This window comes from Microcebus murinus, chromosome 4 (assembly GCF_040939455.1).
Source record: "Microcebus murinus isolate Inina chromosome 4, M.murinus_Inina_mat1.0, whole genome shotgun sequence".
NCBI classification, from domain to species: Eukaryota; Metazoa; Chordata; class Mammalia; order Primates; family Cheirogaleidae; genus Microcebus; species Microcebus murinus.
In genome coordinates, this window is record NC_134107.1 from 67991138 (window position 1) to 68016406 (window position 25269).

General features: G+C 34.5%; 1 protein-coding gene across 20 annotated transcripts in view; it reads right to left on the reverse strand.

Annotated features, from left to right (window-relative positions):
• Positions 1-25269, reverse strand: part of DLG2 (discs large MAGUK scaffold protein 2) — a 1870454-nt gene that overhangs the window by 462919 nt on the left and 1382266 nt on the right. For all 20 annotated transcript variants that reach the window (XM_076002367.1, XM_076002386.1, XM_076002368.1 and 17 more), the window contains one exon: positions 3750-3886. In XM_076002367.1, the coding sequence (XP_075858482.1) occupies positions 3750-3886 (137 nt within the window). The remainder of the gene's footprint in view (positions 1-3749; positions 3887-25269) is intronic.

The window sequence follows — 25269 nt, forward strand, 5'->3', positions numbered from 1 at the left end:
AATCATGCTGCCATAAAACATTCGAGTGCAGATGTCTTTATTATAGAATGTCTTTTTTTCTTTGGGTAGATGCCTAGTAGTGGGATTGCTGGTATTTCTATTTTTATCTCTTTTAGAAATCTCCAAATTACTTTCCACAGGGGTTGTACTAATTTGCAGCCCAACCAGCAGTGAAAGAGTGTTCCAATCTTGCCACATCCATGCCAGCCTTTGTTGTTTTGGGACTTTTTGATAAAGGCCATTCTCACTAGTGTTAGGTGATATCTCATTGTGGTTTTCATTTACATTTATCTAATGATTAGAGATGTTCAGCACTTTTTTATAGGTTTGCTGGGCATTATTCTGTCTTCTCTTGAAAAGTTTATGTTCATGCCTTTTGCTCATTTATTGATGGGGTTGTTTTTCTCTTGTTAATTTTCTTAAGTTCTATATAGATTCTTGTTATCAGCCTGTTATCAGATGTGTAACATGCAAATATTTTCTCCCATTCTGTAAGTTGTCTTTTTGCTCTAATGACAGTTTCCTTGGCTGTGCAGAAGCTTTTTAATTTGATCAGGTGCCATTTATTTATTTATTTATTTTTATTTATTTTTATTTTTATTTTTTTTGAGACAGAGTCTCACTTTGTTGCCCAGGCTAGAGTGAGTGCCGTGGCATCAGCCTAGCTCACAGCAACCTCAAACTCCTGGGCTCAAGCAATCCTTCTGCCTCAGCCTCCCAAGTACCTGGGACTACAGGCATGCACCACCATGCCTGGCTATTTTTTTTTATATATATATTAGTTGGCCAATTAATTTCTTTCTATTTATAGTAGAGACGGGGTCTCGCTCTTGCTCAGGCTGGTTTCGAACTCCTGACCTCGAGCGATCCGCCCGCCTCAGCCTCCCAGAGTGCTGGGATTACAGGCATGAGCCACCGCGCCCGGCTCCATTTATTTATTTTTGTTGCTGCTGTGATTGCTTTGAGGGTCTTCCTCATAAATTCTTTGCCTACACCAATGACTATAAGAGTTTTCTCAACATTTTCTTCTAGAATTCTTAAAGTTTTATCTTAGGTTTAAGTCTGTTATCCATCGTGAGTTGATTTTTGTGAGAGGTGTGTATTCAGTTTCAGTCTTCTACATGTGACTATCCAGTTTTCCCAGCACCATTTATTGAATAAGGATTTTTTTCTCCAATGTATATTTTTGTCTGCTTTGTTGAAGATTAGATGACAATATGAGGATGGTTTAATGTCTGGGTTCTCAGTCCTGTTCCAAAGGTCTATACCTCTGTGTTATGCCAATTCCATGCTGTTTTGGTTACTATATCCTTGTAGTAAAGCTTGAAGTCTGGCAGACTAATGTCTCCCAATTTGTTCTTTTTGCTTAAGATTGCTTTGGCTATACAAGTTCTTCTCTGGTTCCATAGGAAGCATAGAATTATTTTTTTTTTCTAGATCTGGGAAGAATGATGATGGTATTTTGATAGGGATTGCATTGATTCTGTAGATCACTTAAGATAGTATGGACATTTTAACAATGTTGATTATGCCAATCCATGAGCATGGTAGGGTTTTTCATCTATTTACATCTTCTACAATTTCTTTTCTCAATGTTTTGTAGTTCTCCCTATATAGGAGTTCTCCTTCATTAAATATATTCCTAAATATGTAATTGCCTTTGATAGTTTTGTGAAATGTTTTGCATTTTTGATTTTAGGCTTGACTGCTATTGGCATATATAAATCCCACTGATTTGTGTGCATTGATTTTGTATCCTGAGGTAAAGAAGCCCCAACCTATAGTTGCAACTTTGACTGAAGTCATTAGTGGTGCACTTTTTGCCCATCCAGTTGGACAAGATGGTTTTTCATGACAGAGTTTCTTCCCCAAATAGTGGCTATTGCAAAGGATATGGTAGGTGGGTAATATATACTTGTTAAACAACGGAATTAATGAATGACTGAAAGGTGAACAAAGAAAGAAAGAAAAGAAATGACTGACAAATTCAAGGAAACTAATGCAAATGCCATGCACAGGAAGCAGTATTGCTTACTGGTAATGAACATGCCAGCCAGATGGCCTGAATTTGAAATCTAGTTCTGTCCTTATTAACTATGCAACCATGGACAAATTAGTAACCTTTTCTCTACCTTAGTTTCCTTTTGCTTACATAAAATATGCTGTTGTGAGACATTGCAAAAAAGCACCTTTAAAAGTACATGAAACATAGCGAATGCCAAGTAAATGTTAGGTATTGAGATTATTATAATATTATAGTATTCTAATTTACTACAAAGGTCATTGACACTATAAAATTAGGCCACTGAGATTAAAGGCAAGCTTTCTAGAGTCCAGGGAAGTGGGCATAATGAATATAAAACTTTAGGGTTCAACCTCCAAAACTTGCATATGTCATAGAAATTACTTTTCTGTTAAGATTGTGTAGGTTGATTCTTTACAAACACTTCTCAACAAAGTCCTGGAGATAATGGCTCTTTGCAGACATAGATTAGAGGCCCCGTTTTACAAGGGCAGACATATGACTAAGTAAGTGTACCTTACTTGAGAGCTATTGACTATTAATGTTCATTATAGATTTGGTATACAAGAGTAAATGGAGATAAAGCAGTTTTATTAGTACAGTTTCACCTGCTTTACCACTTATAATTGCCTTAATTTTGCTTTAGTTTGTCAGAGAACTTCATGGTCCAGAAATGATGGCTATGTGTCAGTGAAAATCATTGCCCAGAACTCCCGAAGCATGTGGGCAGCTGACAAATAAAGTAGCTATAACCCTGTATGAGGGGAGGGGAGAAAGGGATCCATTTACACATGTGACAGAACTCAGATTTTAAATTTTTGGAAGTCAGGTGTTGTGTATAGTGTTGTTTCCTTTGTTATGCAAAATTTACCTTTCTAGCAGTCTTGGAATAGCAGTTGCTCTTCCTGATAGAAAACAGATTACATTAGAAGAATAACAGGTAATCTTTATGCTATGTGTATCTAAGAAAATTGGTGAAAATTTAGATTTCTGCTTTGAAAATATTAATAAAACAGATAAATTGCACATGTACTTTTGACCTCTCTTGCCCTTATATATGCTCTCCCTTCTTTTCTATTTCTACCCATGGTCACTACTATGGACTGAATTGTGTCCCTTCACAAATTCATATGTTGAATTCCTAACCCCTAATGTGACTATATTTGGGGATAGGGTATTTATAATGTAATTAAGGTTAAATGAGTTAAAAGTGGGGCCCTAATATGTTAGGACTGGGCCTTAAAAGAAGAGGTGGTAGGCTTATAAGAGATGGCCCTATAAGAGGAAGAAGAGAGATCTCTCTTTTAGCACAAAACACATGAAAAGAATACAGTGAGAAGATAGCCATCTGCAAACCAGGAAGACAGCCCTCATCAAAAACCTAATCAGGTGGCTCATGCCTATAATCCTAGCACATTGGGAGGCTGAGGCAGGAAGATCACTTGAGGCTAGGAGATCAAGACCAGCCTGAGAAATATAGTGAGATCTTGTCTCTATTAATCACTCACTCACTCACTCCAATCAATCAATAAAATAAAATAAAAACCTAATTTATTGAAACTTTGGACTTCCTAGCCTACAGAACTGTGAGAAAATAAAGTTCTATTGTTTAAGCCACCCACTCTGTGGCATTTTGTTATGGCAACCTAAGCAGACTAAGACCGTCGTACACGGGGAAACAAAAGCTTTATAAATATACACACAGTTCTGCTGGAGTCACACTCACCATTAGTAGCCTGTCTCCTACTTGCAACCTTCCATCCTTTTGTGCAGCTCCTCCATCTATAATTTTAGTTACATAAATGCTGTTGTCTCCAGGAATGTGTTGGTTTCCCACACCTCCTGCAATACTGAAGCCTAAACCTATGAGAAAAGAACAGAAAATTGAAAGCCTTATTATCATATTTTTAAGAGAATGCAATTAGCTACATTTGATAGTTTTTTAAAAATAAATCCTCAATTTATTATAAATGCAATAAATAACAGTAAGATTTCTATTTCAATATATTTTGTTCTTGAAATATTTGAAGGCTTGTTGATTAATGCAAATGAAGCAGTGATCTTGAAGTCAATCCCATGTGAACATTAGTTTTATTTCAAGACTGTATAACTAGCTGCTATTATCCAGCTAATCAGGTTATGATAGGTAATTGGCCAAAAATGGCATTAGGGAAAAGGTTTGGAGGGATCCTATGTGAGCCAGGAAAAACACAAACACAGTCCTAATCATGTGATCATTGAGTCTTAGGCCTCATCTCCATTGTTGTTTCATGGGCATAGAGAAGAGAAATATTGCCAGTCAACTGGGTAGAGACCTGGATACTCTTGACACCTCAGAGTGAAAAATAAGGATGATAGAAAATTGTACAAATTCTGAGACAAGAGCCATGAGGAAAAAGCATTGGATATTTATGTAAGAGTTTCAGAGAGAAGATAAGGAAAAGAAGCTAGATGCTTGCCTTTTGTGTTTTCTTCTCTGGCCACCTTGTCATACTTTGATACTCCCTAGCACTTAGTGTTATTAACTGATAGTGAGGCTAGTCACACACAGAACTGAATCATCTCTATAAACAGTCTAAAGAATAAAGAAATAGATTATATACTTTGACCTTATTATCTTTATAATATAAATGCCATAATATCAAATCATTTTAAACATGGTGATCTTCTATTTTGAGAGATGAATTTTACTATACTGTGGAATATAAATTTTTTATTTATATTAACTTATAGAATTATAACAAGAGTTGAGTTACAGTCATGCAGCACATAATGACATTTTGGTTAATGATGGACCACATATATAATGGTGGTCCCATAAGACCATAATGGAGCTGAAAAATTCCAGTCACCTAGTGAACACTGTGGCCATTGTAACATTGTAGTGGTATGCATTACTTATGTGTTTGCAGTGATATTTGTGTAAAGAAAACTGCTGTACTGCCAGTCCTATAAAAGTATAATACATACAATTGTGTACAGTACATAGTACTTGATAATAAATGACTATGTTACTGGTTTATATATTTACTATACTATACTTTTTTAAAAATCTTAGAGTGTATTCCTCTATTTATTAAAAAAAGTTAACTGTAAAACAGCCTTAGGCAGGTCCTTCAGGAGGTATTCCAGAAGGCTTTGTTACCATAGGATATGATGCTCCATGAATGTTACTGCCCCTAAAGACCTTCCAGTGGGACAAGATGTGGAGGTGGAAGACAGTGATATTGATAATCCTGACTAGGTGTAGGCCTAGGTTAATGTGTATCTTCATGCCTTAGTTTTTAACAAAAAAAGTTTAGAAAGTAAAAAAAAAAATTAAAAATAGATAAAAGTTTATAGAATAAGGTTATAAAGAAAGAAAATATTTTTGTATAGCTAAACCTTATGTTTGTGTTTTAAGCTAAGTGTTATTAAGAAAAGTCAAAAAGTTAAAAAATTTTTGAAAGTTTATAAAGGAAAAAAGTTATGGTAAAGTAAAGTAAATTTATTATTAAAGAAAAAAAATTGCTATAAATTTAGTGTTCAACTCTCAAGTTGGTTGGAAAACAAAAATGCCTGGTAAACAATCAAAACGTGTCTTCATGATGCAAGTGTACAGTGTTTTAAAAGTCTATAGTAGTGTATAGTAATGTCCTAGGCCTTCATATTCACTCATTATTCACTCACTGACTTGCCCAGAGCAATTCTAACCCTGTAATCTCCATTCACGGTAAGTACCCTATACAGGTATGCCATTTTAATCCTTTATACTATATTTTTACTGTACCTGTCCTACATTTAGATATGTTCAGTTACACAAATATGTACCATTGTGTTCCAATTTCCTATGGTATTCAGTACAGTGACATGTTTTATAGGTTTGTAGCCTAGAAGCAATAGGCTATACCATCTAGGTTTATGTAAGTATACTGTATTATGCTTGCACAATGATGACAGAATCACCTAACAATGATTTTTCAGAACATATTCCTCTTCTTAAGTAATGCATGACTATATTTAAAAAAATCATTATGAGGTCATATTAAAGGAGTGATTGATAGAACACTTAAAGGTATAAGGATAAAAAAATCCCTTTCAAAATATGATTGAATACACATTTGGTATAATGCTTGTACCAAATATATTTTCATTGTATTTTAAAATCATGATAATTAACATATAAATTACTCAAAAAGATAAATATTAATCAAAGGCCTTTGTTACTAAAGACAGAATTTCTGTAACTTATTAATACTTGGCTTAAGAAATTTGTAAAAATCCACACACCTAGTCAAATGATGAAGCTGTCATAAAAACTTTTGGCATTTTACACAATAATGAAAAATACTTTAAAAAACACTAACTCTCACTATGCTTTTATTGAATAAACATTGGGTAGGGTTATGTGCTCTTAAGATAGCATAAATGATTAGTTAATTGGAAAATGATGACAGTAATTATAAAGCAACACCTCTGGAATTATATTTGAAATGCAATGATTGTTTTGTTAAATTAATTATAATTGTTAAAAATAAATGGAAAATGGATTTAAATTGATAGGGCAATTAAAATAAGTGTTTTCTACATTTCCTTCTGATATGGCTAGTTATTCTTTATTGATGCTTTGACATCCATAGAACCATGAATGTTTATGTTTGCCTTAAATTTAAAATTTGTTTATTAAGCAAAATATGATCAGAGAGTAAATAAAGTATTCCCTAACTGGCTTTTCCTATGACATTTAGAACACATATCAGCTCATGTTTTCCAAAACTATTACTTTATTTTATATGAATTTAGGGGAGTTTAAAAAATATATTTACAAAAGTTTTATACCACATGCTAACATCAATCTATTGCATTTACAGTAGCACAGAGGTCAGTCCAAACTCTGGAAAGAGAAGGTTAGAAACAATTTTAGGGACTCTGATTTACATCCACTATGCCAGCAGTAAATGTCACAGACAGTCTTAGTTACAGAAGAGCTATGGAAGTAAATTATCACCATAAAGAAGGTTAAGTCCAACAAAGACAATAAGTATGTGGTTGACATTTGAAGTTGAAGATTGTACCAGGACAATGAAATCACTATGGATACTGTAGACATAAATATATCAGCTAAAAAGCGAATAACATCTTTTTCTTGAGATTAGGTTTATGTCTATCTTTCTAACTAGTGACTCTGTTCAAGGTGAAGCAAGGTATTTTTAGTAAATATCCCTTTCAGAGCCAGAGAATGTTTCTGAAGTTACAGAGAGAAAAATGTTTCTCTTATGTTGATGAGACATGAATGCTTTTAAAAACAAGATTTATTCGTCAACGCCCAACCATACTCCAGATAGTCAATTCAACATAGTAAGTAAATGTGTAGCTTGTCTACCTCCAGGATACATGTTTATTTAAAGGTGGAAGTATCCATGTTATAAGCTTGTCTTTATTCATTCTCACATGTCTTCATTCATTCTCACATGTGTCATTTGATAAGTATCTCCTCACTATATATTATGCATTGGATACTAAGTATCTCCTCACTATATACTTTACATTTATTGTGGCCACAATCAATGATAGCAACTGGTTATCCAGCTGCTATTGATTGTGGCCACAATAAATGTAAAGGAATGGGTTGACCAGAAACACTATAGAAATAATGATCCATGAGTGGGTTCCTGTGAAGTGAGTGTAGTTGAACCTTGCTGAAGCAATGTTCTAAACCCAGATAGTGCTAGTAAGTTTTGGATGACTACCCTATGAAGACAAACGTGGGCTAGGACCACTGAACAGTAAGACTAAACCCAAATTATCTGGATGTTCCTTGCCTACACTCTGTTAAAGCAGGGGCAGGTGGTTACATTATAGGACCTAGAATAGGTAAGTCTCTCCATGATCAACATCCCCTCTTCCCTTTTACTACTCTTTCATTCCCTCCGCTTCGAAAATAGCTAATATACTCCCTGCTATTCCCCCTCTTCATTCCACTCTAAACACACTTGCAGCCTTGATATTTCTAGAGAATGCCAGGTATACTCCCACCTTAGAGCCAGTTGCTCTAGTTGCTCCTGCTGCCTGGAATACACTTCTTTCAGCACTTTGTTCAGATGTCAGTTTATCCAGGAGCTTGATCCTGTGCTCCCTATTGAATACTGTCTCCTGACCTTATACCCCTCTCTTTTATCCTGCTCTACTTTTCATTTTCCCTTAGGACTTATTACCTTGTGACATACCATATAAGATATATATATTTATATTTATATGTGTCCCCTTGGTGAAAATATAAGCTTCATGATGACAGGGTTTTTTGTCTTTTTTATATTATTTAAGTAGAACAAAAACCAGGCATATAGTTGCCTCATATGTATATTTTAAATGAAAGAATGAATGAAAGAATATAAGAGGACAAGGAAAGTAACATGTCTCTGAGAAAGTCCCTCCTTAAGGATGAAGTTGGTAGTTTTGAATGAGTGAGGGACAGAAACAGTGACCCTTGCTTGTTGGAGTCAGTAGCTGTACAGGCACTACACTGTCCCAAGTACACTCTGCTTAGCTCTCCATCCTCAGTCTGCACAGAGTGTATGCTGACTACTGAGCAGGCAATGGGCATCAGCAGAGCCATATTCACATTCTGATTCTTTCATCTCATAACTATGTAAATTTGAGTCTCAATTTCTTCATCTGTAATCAAGGAGTAAGTATATTTATATTCTATAGTGATTGGTACATAATAGATACTTGATAAGTAAAATTCTCTGCTCTCAACAAACTCTCAAGTTGGTTGGAAAACAAGATACTTAAACACTTTGACATAATTTAACTGGTAGGATGAGTTCTATCCTGGTACTAGTGTTATGTGAGGGGAGCATGACTTAATTCTTAGAGGGGCAGGTGGAGAATTAACAAAAGGCTGAGCATTAGAGTTGGTCTTGAAGGTTAAATTGGAATTGATAAAAGAAAACAAACTTTTGAAATCAACACATCATCTGGATTTCAGACTGACTAAATGACTAAAGAGTCAGGTGCCCTGACTTAGAACATTCACTGCTAATAAGATCCCACTCTACTGAACTGGAAAATGAGTCAAAAATGCCTGGTTAACAATCAAAACGTGTCTTCATGATGCAATATGCCAAGATAGTTCAACAGGACAAATGCAATGAGTATTATAAAGATTTGAGTAAGGAACAGTAAAAATGGCAAAAACACCAATTTGGGGGAAGTGATAGTTTTGTAACAGAGATTTGGTTATCATTTTGAAATGTCTATGATCAAGAAATAGTCCTGGACCATCAAGTGATAGCAGACTAGTTAATTATAAATAAACTCAGTGAAAAGATTTAGTAAGTCTCACCCCAAAACTCTGATTATAACACTACCTATTGTAAAATGTATGGCTATTAAGAATATGACTAAATATTCTGTGTGTGCTGGTAATAAACAAAGCTGACACAGAAAAATGTAAGTAACCAAATCACAAAAGGAAGTAAAAAATCAGTGAAAGTGTCAGTACTCTAGCAAAGGAAAAAGGCATGTCAAATTAAAACACCTAATTCCCCAAGTACTTAAAAATGATCTGTTCAGCAAACGTGATATACATACAGAATATTTGGATTACATCCATTGTATAAAGCTGGGTTCATCTTTCCATGTTTCTTGCATGTCCCCAAATAATAATTCCTTGTTAACATAAGAGATGCAGGCATAGGCAAAGGAATGTCTGAACCCTGTTAATGCCTTTAATTGAAACTTTTCCATGCCAAATCTTTTCCTCATCCTATAAAAAGAGAACGTTATGAACAGATCACAGTTCACCCTTTTCTCTTGTTGCCTGCCTACGCTGAGGAGGAGGTGTCAGTGAGAGGTGGGGGCCTGAAGCAGAAGTCTTGGCAGCAGAGATTGATACTGTGCTTAAGAAGCTCAGAATAAACACTCAAATGCTTAAAAAAGTCATATGATTATAATGTACCCAAATATTCTTTGTGGGTATAGAGAACTAAGCCCCATGATGTCTTATAATTCAATCACTTGGTTCAACTTTATTTTATGTGACTGTATTAGGAGAGCATTCCGGGGCTTCCCCAAACAATTCAAAATTATTAAGTAGACTGGTTCTGTCAGAGTGTATTTAGGATCTGCTAGGTAAGGTGTTTACTGCTGTATGGGAAACTAGTGGTATTCTGTACATTCTGTCCATGTTTTTTTTTTTATTAAAGAAAACACAGAATCTATTCCTGAACCCTGACTACCCCATCTTAGAAAAAACCCACCCACACAGGTAACTTATAAATGTGCATACATTTCAGTTATAAAAACAACAAAAAAGCTCATTCCCTGTGGGTCTGATCTACACTGATAACAGATTATTTTGACATCTCTTTCCCTTCAGAAAGGAAATTTTGCTTTAAAGATATCAAAAAACAAAACGAAAAACAAAAAAACCCCTGCACCATTCATTTTATTTTGAGAGGCTAATTCATCTCATTGGGCACTGATGATATACTTAATTAAAAGCCAAAGGTTTATTTTCTTATTGTCTAGATTCTCTCTGGGTTCAAAAGGTGAAGTTTGGGGTTGAAAGAAGTGTTTATGTTTAAAATTCCCATGGCACTATCCAAATATCCTCAATCCTGCTTAAAGGATCTCTTCACAGATCACCTAGTTAAATGATCATAGCCACAGCTCCGAACTTTTTCTTACTATTAATATGTAGCTCATGATACCCACTCGTACCTTTAGCACATCACTTTAATGCCTATTTTATTATCAAAAGCTCCCATTTCTATGCCTATCTTTTCTGCTTTCCCTTTGCTGAAAGGAAGAAACATCGTTTCTCTTTTCTAAACTTAAATCTTCCCCTCCGCTGTAGGACTTTGTTTCTCTTTATGTTCTCTAGAATATTCAATCTTTTATCATCAATGCTTTTCTTCTCTTCTGGCTTTGACCATTCTTCTTTCCTATCCTGAAAAGATCTTCTCCTGAGCTTGCCACAACCTTCTTACTATAATATCTGACATTTTAAAAAGAGTGATCTATAGTTACTAACTCCATTTCCACATCACAAATCCTCCTTAATCTCACCTGCCTGGATCCCTACACCACAGTCTACTCACACGGCATCTGGTGTAGGTTGAATTATGTTCCCCAAAAAGATATGCTAAAGTTCTAATCCCTGGCTCCTCTGAATGTGACCTTATTTGGGAAAAGGTCCTTTATATTAATAGGTGTAACTTGAGATGAGTTTATATTGGATCAAGGTGAGCCCTAATTGAATGATAGGTGTTCTTATAAGAGAAAATTTGGGTGAAGGAACACAGAAATACACAGGGAAGAATGCATATGATGACAGAAGCAGAGACTGGAATGATGAATTTGCAAGCCACAGAATGCCAAGGATTGCCAACAAACAATAAAAGCTAGGAGAGAGAAATGGGACAGATTCTCCCTTAGAACCTTTAGAAGGAATCAATCTTTTTTGACACCTGGATCTCAGACTTCTAGCCTCTAGAAGCATGGGAGAATAAATTTCTGTTGTTATAATATGTTACCAACTTTGTGGTAATTCATTATGTAAGCCCTAGGAAACTAATATGCATCTAATCTTTATGGTCTGAGTAGTTGTACTTATATCTAGCATTTTCTTTCTAATGAAAGTCATATCAACATATTGACATAAATGTTTTAATGTCACCTACTTCTATAATGGGGATGGTTGACATAACTGCAAACCAGTTCCACCAGACAAGGAAGCCATCCATCCATCCAGAATTTTCCTCCAAAGGTTTTGAAAATGTCCGAGGTACCTTTGCTTTTCTTGCATTATACAGAAAACTACTGATTACTTTTACATTTCTACCTTTCATTGCATTAATCTTCCCTGTATCTTCTCTTACTTTTCTTACCTCTTCTGTTTCCTTTGCTGACTTCTCTTCCTTTTATTGCTCTAAAACAGTGGTTCCATAGAAATGATCTCCACATGAGATCTGCACCACCTGAGAACTTATTAGAAATACAAATTTTGGGGCCTATGCCAGATATACTGAACCAGAAACTCTGGAGATGCATGCTAAATGTGATGCTCAGTTCTCTAAAATAATAGCTATTTCCCATGGTACACTCCATTAAGTCCTATTCTTTCTATAATCTTTCTTGTGGAGAATCCATTTTCCTAGTTTCAATTATCACTGTTGTGTTGTTAAGTGCCCAAACTTTTTGTATCTACAACACCCTTATTGGATTTGATTTGTCATCTTAAGCTCACAAGCTTGAAAGAATGTACTCATAACCTCCCTTCAATATGTGCTTCCTTTCCTGGATTCTGTGCTTTCCAGTTATATTAATATTTCAGATAAGATTAGAAGCTCTGTCTTGTTTGGCACCATACCTATTCATCACTGGATCCTAGAGCCCACTATGATACCTGTCAAAGAGATTCTAAAAATACATATTTGTCATTGTTATTATATTATATTTTTATCAAAAGCCTCAGTAAATATGTAAATATAAATATGAATGTATTCCTCCTATTCACTGCTGCTTCACTAAACCAAGTGCTTATCTAAACATGCCTACTTTATTGTAAAATTCCTTTAAAGGACATGATTCCAATCTTTCCCTGCCTGCTTCTCCAATCCATTCTGCAATTATTTTTCAGCTCATTTTTTCCCTACAATTCTACATTTGTTATATTGTCCTTTGTTTAAAATTGTCCATTACTTTTCATTTTCTACAGGAATTCTATAGATCCTCTTCTCACTATTCCTTACTTCTCTGCTACTAATTTTCCCACAGGAAAGCTAATCTTGCTATGATGTTTTTATGCTATTGTGTTTGTTCCCTACATCTGAAATGTCTTCACTTCTTTACTTTCCAGGATCACTTTAGTCTTTGTCAACTCTAACCTATGGTAGTTCATTTCTACGTTGAATTCCAGTAGAACTAATTTTCTACTTCTATTTAACTCACCAAGAAAAACTTACTGATGATTACTTATGTGCCAAGTATTGGCTTAATTAAACACTGTGGTTATATCAGTGAATTAGAGATTTATGGTTCTCATCCTCATGTAGCTTATTTTCTAGTGGAGGGTAGGACAAGAAAAAAGGCAACAAAGATGCGGTGTGATTAAGTGCTATTAGGAGGGGAACCATGGCTATGGGAGCACGTAGGAGGCCTGCCTACTTTGGGGTACATGTGTGGGGTGAGCCAGGGAGGGATAACTGCAGGTCATAATTTCCAATATGAGACCTGGAAGATGAGAATAAGCCACGGCAAGAAGAGAGTGGGGAGAGATCATCCCTGCAAAGGGAAACACATATTAAAAATCCAGAGCTGAGAGAGAACATGGCCTGTGAAACTGAAAAACGTCCAGGTGAAAGCAATAAGTACTTTTAGGCAGCATGTAGACTACAAGAAGAGAAGGACCATGTCTGTTGTATTTACCAATGTATATTTAGCCCCAATACTGTGCTTAATAAATAGTTTGGGATCAATGAATATATGGAGATAAGAGGTGACTTTCTCCACTGAATTAGAAGAGAAGGAGGAAAGGATGGTGGAGATGAATGCTAAGATTGTAGGTTTAATGTCAGGACAGTAAACGAGTTCTCATCTTTAATTTGCTGTCATAACAAGAAAGAATGGTCATCAACCAAAAATGAAGGAAGTAATGAGGTCAAAAAATTAAGAAAGTACAGAAGTTTTAAAATAGCTGTTATGGAATGGAAGATATAATTGCTTAGAGAAATACATAAAAATTACAGAAAACTGTGTTGATTGTCTAGTTAAAGTTTGAAGACTATGAATTAATGATAGCACTAATACAGTTGTGTTTTCCTCCAGCAGTTCTCAATAGTCTGGGTACAAACACAGAAAATATAGGCAATTAGGTTGAATCACCTTACAAATTAACCTTTTGTGTGCTCTGATCTTTCCTCTTTAATCAAATTATGTGATCCTAGAAAGTATGAGTTGTATAAAATAGACCATCTGAGCACAGTGTTGATACACAGTAATTATTTAACAAGTATTTGCAGAATGAATTAATTACTGAATTGTTCAAAGACCAAATGATCACATAGTATATATATATACTTTTAAATGTCAAGCATCCCACATCAACAAAGATGTATACACTTTAGTTGATTGTTTTAGCTCAACATAAAAAGGGGGACCAAAATATTACACGTTGAGAATTTTTAATGTGTTAACTACTGTGTTGAGTGGTGATGAATTAATGGAGAGTATGTTAGTATCTTCCCTAAAGAAACAATAGAAATACAAATGACCAATGAGAAACATAGTTACTTTTTATTAACTTAAAAAATTATCAGCACTGATCGACTTGTTTTCATCTTTACAAATAAAATAACCTACTTGGACCACAAGTTGATTGTTCATGGGAATGCATGATGGATTATGATTAGATGCTCTCCTACTGGTTTACTATTTCATTATACTTGAAATGGAATATCCCCTAAGTTTATAGCATTAAGCTCTGACTTGTGGGGGTAGGGGGGAAAAGGTCAATGTATGTAACTTTAACGTTTGTACCCCCATAATATGCTGAAATAAAAAAAAAGAAAAGAAAAAAAATAATGATAAAAATAAAATTAAGGCCAGGAAAAAAATTATAACCTAAGTATAGGCACTGTCTCTACCTACCAACCACATCTGTCTGTATGGTTTTGCTAGATTAATTCTAGCTGCTAGTGCAAACCAAGATCGTTAACACTGGCCTCTGAATACTGTCTAGATTGTCTTGGAGGCATTCAGATTCCGGCACATGAAGCCATAAAAATGAATAGATTATTTAAAAAAGTAAAAGGTCATCTCATGTTGAAGTTTGATGGGGATGTCCTAGCTAGCAGGATTGTTGCTGGGGAAAGCAGGCTGAAACACATGAAGGATAGCCTGGTGGATCTGAAAAGATTCTCATTCACAAAGGCCTATCCTGCAATCCCTTCTCTGCAAAGTACTTCCTAATCCCCACTCCTTTAAAAGTACTTTCTCCCCACTGACCACATATGATGCTTTTTTTCTCTCTCACTTTTAATGATACATCATTTTCTACACTGAATTAGAGCTTAGTTGTTTTTAGCAAAGGTTAATATTCAGAACATTTAACAGCTGGTATGGCATAAACACCTACCAATCACAATAGGTAGCTGCCATAAATAACTGCTGTGGTATGCAAAAAACTGTCAGCTCTGCTGTGAGAATATTTCATTTCCCCATGTTGGACAGTTAGAATTTTGAAGGTACAGGGGATAATAACACTTTTATTGTAGTTGCTCCAGAAGTGGTATGAACAAAGTAGATACTCTGAAACTAATATTTAAAATCACTTACTGAACTAAATTAGTAACTGATTTAGGAAAATCAATACTAAATAAAGATCACTGGATCTTTTCTCCGTGAGCACACTTTAAGGAACTGTGCAGGGGATAAAATAATGTAGTGAGATACATCATTCATTCATTTGTAAAATATTCGATTCCAGGCCATATTCGTTTCCTGGGCTGCCACAACAAAGTACTAAAATCTGAGCATCATAAACAACAGAAATTTATCGTCTCATAGTTCTGGAGGCTAGAAGTCCAAGATTAAGGGATCAGCAGGGGCTGTTCCTTCTGAGGGCTATGAAGGAGAATCTGTTTTGTGCCCGTCTCCTAGCTTGTGGCAGTTTGCTGGCAATTTTTGGCATTCCTTGTCTTGTATTGCCCGATTTTTATCCTTATCTTCACATGGCATCCTCCCTGTGTGCTGTCTCTGTGTCCAAATTTCTTCTTTTTCTAAAGACACCTGTCCTTTTGGAATAGGGTTCACCCTGATGACCTTACCTTGATCATTAGCAAAGACCCTATTTCCAAATAAGGAAACTTTCACAGGTACTGGGGGTTAAGACTTCAACATCTTTTTGAAGGACACAATTCAACTCATAACACTGGAATTGGGAAATATAAATATGATCAGAACACTGTTCATGTCCTCAAGAAGCTTATAGACCAGGGTGGAAATAACAAGTAAAGAGAGTATATGCCAGTGCTTTGGGGGAAAAGAAGGGAAGATAGATTGCATTAGGGCAAACTTCTTGGGGACAATGACAGCCAAGTCAAGCCCTACTGAATGGCTAAAAGAACTTGTAGCTCTGGGTCGGGCAATTCAAAAGCATTATATGTACCCAAAATGTTTGTACCCTCATAATATTCTGAAATTTAAAAAAATGAAAAGAAAAAAATATAAAAATTAAAAAAATCAAAAAAGATAAAAAAAAGAAAAAGAAATGGAGGCAGCAAAGAATTAGGTAAATATAGTCTTTGTAAATTTCACAGTATTAATTAAGGTGGTACAAGTGTTTATGCTACATAGATATCAGGTATAATGCTTAATTCAGGGCTTTTGGGATGTAAATCACCAGAATAGTATTCATTGTATCCAAGTTTTTATCCTACACCCACCCTTCTGTCCTCCCTCCTTCTTAGTTTCTCATGTCCATTATATTGCTTTGTGTTCATGTGTACCCTTCTATCAGCTTCCACTTACTAGTGAGAACATATGTTCTTGGTTTTCCATTCCTGAGATACTTCACTTAGGATAATGGTCTCCAGTTCCTTCCACATTGCTGCAAATGACATTATTTCAGGCTATTTTATGGCTGAATAGTAGTCCATGGTGCACTTATAAATACACACACACACATATACACACACCCACTACATTTTCTTTTATCCACTTATGAATTAAAGGGTACTTAGGTTGATTCTACATCTTTGCAATTGTGAATGTGCTGTGATAAACATTCATGTGCAGGTGTCTTAAGAAAATGACTTCATTTCCATTGGGTAGATATTCAGCAGTGGGATTTCGAGATCAAATAGTAGGTCTACAGTTATTTCTTTGAGGAATCGCCATACTGTTTTCCATAGAGATTGTACTAATTTGCAGTCCCATCAACAGTGTATAAGCGTGCCTTGCTCATTATAGTAAAGAAGTGAATGGGGTTAAGTGGAGATACTGAGAATGGAAGCTGGAGAAATAGAAGCTCATGGAGCTCTGGAAGTGCTAAATTAAGGAGTTTGGATCTCATATTAGTGGCAATGGGGAGGGAATCTTTGGAAAGTTTTAAGCAGGAAGATGACATGATCAGATTTTGTCTCCTCATTTTCTTCATTAATGCTTGCTGCAGTTTAAAGAATACATCAAGTTATATTCTGTATGGTTGGGATAATGTTCTCTTTTTTTATAATAAAGCACCATTTTCCCTTGTTGCATTTGTTTTGCTTTATTATATTCAGTTATCACTCATTAGAACTCACTTTGTAGAAATTTTGCTCTCAGTTTTCTCTTTTCTCATGATTCATTGAGATACTAGGTTTTCTTTGCTCCCCCAAGATTCCCTGTTTGTCACATCCTTTTCATAAAACCAAATTTTGAAAAATAAAATAATATCAACAGACATTTATAATCTGCTAAGAATCTGTAGGATTAAACTTAAATTCATAAATTCACTTATAAACATTGTAATTCACCAAAAATTACAAGTGGGAATTTTTAGCAGAGTTTAACGTGACTACCTCACTTGATCACCCTTACACAGCTCTTTGCACAAGTGATAATTGGAAAATCTGGATTCAGGTTGAATCCTAGTAAAGAGTGGGAGTTATATAATTGAAATAATTACACAAGTACCAGTTTTTGCAAAGACATCTTGCTCACTATGAAACAATGAAGGGCTTAATTGCTATGGTTCAAATTTATGAAGTGGCTAAACAATATTTCTGGCACCTATTGTATGGTTTCATAGATATCAAAGAAGATATTTGAAAGTACTGAGTAATAATCCCTTCTTGTATTATGTGCTGCAAGTGTTAACATTTTCGTTTCCACAGTAATTAAACTAAGATACCTTTCCTTTGCTACAAAATTTTGCTTCATTTTTACTAAAGATCTTTTAAGTCAAGTTGTTTAATATTTACAACAATCTGTCCTATCTTGCATATTCAGTTGTATAAAGATTTTAGTATGTGCCTTGGGCCTTAATCTTATACTTTTGTCCAAGTCAGTTTAATCTTCACAAAGAAATTCTGCTATATATTTAAACATTTTTAATGATTACTGAAAAGACATACTATATTTTACCTGCTGAAATAATAATTGGACTTTTGGAAAATGTCACTCACTTTCAATGGGTTTGTTTCCTAATACATAAGAAGGAAAAATAATACATGACATAACCACTACATGGTAAAGTGGAAAGATTACTGGTGCAAACCTTGGTTTTTATCATTTAAAAGCTGGAGGCTGAGGCAGGAGGATCACTTGAGCCCAGGAATTTGAGGTTTCTGTGAGCTAGGCTGATGCCATGGCACTCTAGCAAGGACAACAGAGCCAATACTCTGTCTCAAAACAAAAACCAAAAACCAAAACCAAAACCCAAAGAAGCAAACAAACAAACAGAAAATGAATAAAAGCTGTGTGACCTTGTAATAAGTTGTTTAGCTCCTCTGAGAATCAGTTTTATCAGGATGATAATATCAGGAAAGCTAATCATTACCTCAAAATATCACAGTGAGAATTAATTATGATAATTTATGAAAAGGATCCACACGTAGTGTAAGTATGAGTTTCAAAGATATTCAAAGAATATCCATTCCCTTTGCCTTTCTTTTTAAGATTGCAAAGAGTCAAATGTGATAATTATTTATAAACTATAATCCATTTATATTTATACACATTTAGGTATTATTATTAATGTCTAAAGTATGATAAGATACTAGACTATAGAATGACTTACCAGACACACAGAACTGTGTCAGATCAAAGTCACTTACGCCATCTATCATCTTATTTTTCATTTATCATCATAATTGGGTTTATCTCATGCAAGAAAATGAGATGAATTGTAGATCTGGGTTCTAACCCCTTACTCTTGTACCATCTTCTTAGTGAACCCACTCCAGTTACTCTATACTTAAGTTGTGAGAGTCTCTATCAGGGTTTTACATATGCATAAAATGAAATTTTATTAATAATGTCTATACATTTATAATTGTGCTAGCTTTTGCAGCACAGTTCTAAATGTACAGAATCTATGAATATATCTCAATGATTGACATAATCAGCTCAAATGTTTGGAAATATAGCTTTGGTAATTTGGGGATGTGGATCTATTCAGACAGCTGTTGGCAGATGGAGACTTGGTTTAATCACTACTCCAGAACATTCCTCATTCTACAAAGAATCATCAAAGTCTTTTTAAAGCATACAGGAGAAGACTAGAGAAAAAGATACACAGTAATATCTATGATATAGCAGGTATTGTGATAAAAGCTAAGCGCTTTAAGAAAGAGAGAAGAGACAAAAAGAAAAAAGAAACCTGATAAGTGAAGTCAAAAGAATTCATATATACTACCGAAAATAAATTTGCATGCTGGTTAGAGCAAAACAAGAGCTAAAACAAATTTGGTACTCTGGATAGGGGTAAAACAAGAAGTAATATAGATCTAAGAGGAATGGAGGTCCATTCGGATAAGAGGTCCAAGGATGAACCAGTTGTCATTAGGTGGATCACTGTAGTGTCTCCGTCTTCATGCACAGTTCTTTTGTCTAGAGTGACAAAGAAGCAAGTGCTACCCAAATTACATCTCCCCTTGATGCTCTGTGCCTAAAAATATTAGACTCTCAATACATATTTGTTGACTAAATGAATAAACAAACAAAATAGGATTGCTGTTGTTTCTTATTAAACAAGTTGTCTTAGATTTTTGTTTTTTATAGCACTTAAGTATGGTTTCCTATACATTATTTCATGTTACTAGGACAAGTACTATGACTTTTTGGCCTTGATTCAGGGATTTTGAGTTAGACTATGTCTAGAAGATTAGAAATGTTAAGATACAAATAAACATCTCTCATTGAGATTGTGAGAAGAATGCCCGTTTGCATCATGGTGATCTTTCAGTTTTATTTCAACCTCTCCTTCTACATTTGCTATGATATTTTGGCATGTGAGATGCAAAAACAAACAAACATTCAAAAAACTATCCCTAAAGTGACAGGAGATGATTCTAGAGGTGACAGTATATAGAAGTATATCCATAAAAATGCTAACTCAAGATCCTAAAATGAGTATATTGAGTAATTACTAATCTATTATTTGTATAATTTTCTTTCTGATCTATTCTTCAATTATGGGGTTGTATAACTTGAAGAGCTAACTTAGCAAGGAAAATCTAGGCCTAAAATGAGTTTTACCAAGGGGGTGAATTTTTACTTGATTCCTACAGGAGGCAGCAGAGAGCAGCTAAAGTGGAGGGTCTTTGGGTGGGTGATGGAGTCAACACTGCTGTCTAGTTGAACATTGAACAGTGCAGAGTTTTTAAAAGTTATTCTCCTTATTTATTTTTATTTATGTTTTTTAGAGACAGGTTCTCACTCTATCCCCCAGGCTACAATCATAGCTCACTGTAACCTTGAACTCCTGGGCCCAAGTGATTCTCCTGCCTCAGCCTCCCAAGCAGCTAGTATTACAGACATGCACCACTACATTTGACTAATTTTTCAAAAAAAAGTTTTGTAGATATGGGGTCTTGCTATATTGCCCAGGCTGGTCTTGAATTCCTGGCCTCGAGCTACCTCCCTGCGTTAGCCAGACTATTCTCTTTAGAAAATGAACATTAAATGAGATAAAAATGTGTCAGGATTTATAATGATGGTTGTATTTACTATTTACTATATATGTCAGGTACAAAGAAAATATTTCATTTATTTTGCCTCATCTTATTTAATCTGATAAAACAACCAATGAGGCAGCTTTTACAACATTTTACAAATAAGAAAATAAAGATTAAAGAGGATAATAATTTTCCCAAGGTTGGTGATTTAATGACTAGTGGGCCAGGATGTGAGCCCCAAACTGGCAACAAAACCTTTGCTCTTAACTAGTGTTGTATTCTGCCTCCCAGTCTGTGCATTGTATCCCAGTTTGACAAACTCCAAAACTTTCTACAAATACACACAAATCTTAGCAACAGTCACAATAAAAACGAGTTTAGAAAAGTCCTCAGGAAAAAAATTTAAATAGAAAGGTATGAAAATACTAATCTTTGTCACACTGGACATTAGCTAGAGCTTGTTTTAACTATAATATGCGCTGTTAAATTTTAGTTTTATTTAAAGATTTCTGGTAAGGACATCAGTAATTATGACCACTTACATTTATTTCATGTGATGTAACTGGGGATGTATGCATTTTAATAATACTAAAAGTTAATGTGCTAGAAAAAGTCCTAGCTCCTTTCTCAGATATTGCACCAAACAAAGTATGTCAACAACAATTTTGAAGGAATTTCTTTAGTTTTTTAATTCAACACCAATACCAAAATGAGAGCAATCAAAATACCTTCTGGTACAGTATAAACACTTGAACATTATTATTAATTACATCCTTGTATCTTTGTACTAGATAATGGCTGCTGAAGTCTCAATTCAATTAATTAATTTTAATGCATTAATTGGGTATACAACTCTTGCATTATCAAATCTTCACACCTGACCAAATTAAAAATCATCTTTAATTTCTAAGTAATTATTTTCGTGTATTTCCAATTATTTCTAATCATGAAACTATGTAATCTTCTTGCTCCTGTGTTATTTATTTATTTATTTTTCACTATTTACTTTGAGAAGTATGAAGAATCTTTTTGGCCACTGAAACAAATAAAAAAATTGAATGAATTTAAAATGATGTTCAATTTTGGTATTATAATAGTACTTTAAATATATATTTATAGGACACAGTAAACCAATTAAATAAAAACAGCTTCATTCTCCTTGCTGTTAAGTTATAGATTTTGAGAAGATTCATTATGGTCAGCATTTTTAGTCACTTAAATCAGTTATACTTCAGGGTACTTTCCAAGGCTAAGTCAAAGCTCTGCATCTAAAAATAAAAACAATTTTAATATATGCTTTTGAAAATGAGAAAAAACTCTGTCCTTCAGTGACAGCATAGCCCATTAGGAAATGAGACAATGAATGTGTCCAAATACATCATTCAGAGCATGCTCTATGAATGCAAGAGATAATTATTAAAAACTTGGCATTGAAAAATACTGCCACCTGTTAGTGCTAATGTTTTCTGATCATCAAATAAAGAAATACAAGTCCATAGCTCATATGTTTTAATTGAAAACAATTAAAATGTAATATACATTGTATTTTTCCCAAATGCTTCAATTAATTGGATTTTGGAGCAATAATTTGCTAGATGAAATGTATCCTGATTAAAATCCAAGGACAGGGTATTCTCTGCAAGACTTCTAAACACAGAAAACAATGAAACAAATTTCCTAGCTTTTAAATGGACAGTTAACTTACTTTTCAGGTCTAAGAAAATCTGCTAATGCTATCTTTTGAAGATGATCAGCTTGCATCTAAGAATAATTTCCCAACCTAGTAGTAGCTGTCATGAAACAGTTTAGCTATTTTTTCTCTGGTCTCAAACATTTGGAAGTGTCCTCATATATTCCAGATCACTGTGCAATATATGTAAGACAGCAGAAATACAGACCCTGATTTTGGACAAGAAATGCACAGAGTAGGAGAGAAGCAGGGAGTCAAGCTCCTCAAGTTCCTGTTTACTCTACCAGTCTTCTGAAAACTTGATGAGATTTCCAATATCTCTGACCTTATCTATTATTGATTCACTCGGTGGTGGCATTTTGTGGCGTTTATATATTGCATGCAGGCATTACTACTGAAACCTTCGGAATGCAGTTGGTAAATGCAGTTGGAATTCTCTCCAGCCTATCAGGGAGACTATGTAGTTGTGGCTTGTCTCATTTTTACTGAAAAATATTCAAGGTCTCAAAATAGTGCCTGTGGTTAGGTTGAAGGGGAGAAAAGTAAATTTAAAATTACTCCCAGTAGAGCAGTACATATGAATAAAGAGCAGGAAAACAGGATCAATCAGAAAATTTAAATAGAAAAGGAGTTGAATGCTCTTGCAAATTTGGCTCCTTGACTTACATAATCAAAGAATGACATCACTGGAAGGGATCTTGGAATTAATCTAATTCAACTCCCACTCCAGGTCCATGCATATGGTCATCTATCCTTTACTTGAATACTTCGTAATCATGGTAGAACATTAAAATTTTTTTCTACATTAATTGAATAGCTGTGATATTATTACTTCTACCTTATGATCTTAGGTCTATCTTCTGAAGGAGAAGAAAATAAGTTAAGTCATCTGTGCACATAAATGATGGCCCTTCAAATATGTAGAACAACTATCTTAAAAGAGATTCCCCAGGTCATCTGCCTTACTTCCCTAATTTTACAGGGGGTTACACTAAGATCTCCAAAAAATGCAGTGATTTCACAGAATTACAAAGCAGTGTAATCATAGAACCTGAACTAAAAGCCAGGCCAGGTCACTCCAAAATCAGAGGTTTTAAAGCCAGCTATCTTAGCCACCTTGGCTTCTTAATTCTAAACTAAGCAAACCCAGTTTCTTCTACTTTTGCTTGTGGAACATGGCTTCTAGACTTAGGTTATTATAGACATTTTCTACTACCTACTATGGGCTAGGGATTGGCTTCACAAAGAAGACGAAGTGTTTTAATATGGAGGAGCTCATAGTCTAGAATAGAAGATAATCAAGCAATTACCTGTAATGCCAGGTGAAAAGTGCTATGTCTAAGGAATATGTCTAAATTCCTAGGGGAACATGGATGTCAGAGTGCTTGCAGAGTGTTACTGAAATGATATTTCAGTTTATATAATAGAACTGAATTAGTCTCTTCAATAGCAGTAATAGTAGTATAGTAGAAGTTTCCTTATTTTAGTTAAAGATTTGCTGAATTAACCAGGACTCATCATTCTCTTGACTGGACCTGAGGAACCTAATCTTGAGTATATTTTCACAGTGCTCCTCAAACAAATAGAATTGTACACTAGCCACATAGAGTTGTATACCTACCCAGTAGAGTTGTATATTTACCAAGATTCATCTAAGTTTGTCATTGAGGCCATTTATTGCCCCTTTACTTGTTAATTATGTCATTTGTTGCTATAATTGTATAATTTGATTAAATATTATATGAATTGATAAAATACTAATCTTAAAGTTGTTTCTATAAAATGTTTTGGAAAGGCTTGCTAAAAGCAGATTATTTAAAAATGCTATCAAATTAATGTGGGCAAGACAGTTGTGAAAGATTGAGAAAAATATAAAGTCTGGAAGTATTTAGATACTTTATTATTTCCTCAATATCTTTGACTATTGGTATAGTTTCTACATAAAAATGGTGGAGATCTCTAAAAACAGTGACCATTTTATAGAAAAATAGGCAATTTAATATATGATAATGTTTCAAATGAAAATAAAATGTATAAAGAATCTTTCCTATAATTGACCAATCTTTTCAATAGGTCTGTTCCTATTACATAAGTGAGTTTTTTGACTGCATACCATATGCCAGGCCTAGTTCTGAAAGCTTTGCATGCATGGTTTTATTTAATTCTTAGACCAACTATTACTCCAGTTTAATAAATTAGGAATCTTACAGCTGTTCAATAACAGGTTCACCTTCTCACAGCTGATAAATTAAAAATACGACATTCCAATCAGGTCTTGCAAAATGCGTGATTGCACAGTGCACCTTCTCTTCCACTATCCAATGTCAAATCAATCATACTTAATGCATAGGTGCACATCCCTGCACCTGAATTATTATAATACAGCCTTCTTTCTTTTTAATTAGTTTTGAGGTAAAAAAAAAAAAAAGGCCAACATCTGCACAGGATACCTCTACTCTCAAGAATGTTACTTCTTGTTCTGGAAGGTCCTCTTCTCCCACTTGTCTATTTGAATATATATGCTCTCAGGTGTAGTTACTCATTAATTTCTTCCAAGAAATTATTAACAACTAAATCACTTCATATTGATTTTCTATTACCTTTAACTTTTATAGAATAACATTCAATATTGAATTACGTACATTCAATCATTCACCTATCTGTCCATCTGTTCAATAAATATCTAAGTGTTAAGCCATGCTCTAGGTACTTGATAAACATTCAATTGATTTTACAAAAGAAGCAGCAGAATCCAGGATGGCTCACTTAATTCACACAACAATTATTACTGGATCAATTAATATATGAAGCATGAGCCAAGTAGAAAGATAATTAAGTATAGAAGCTCTATTAGTACTTATCTATTTAGCACCATCATTGCCAGACACTATTCTAAGACTTTGTATGTA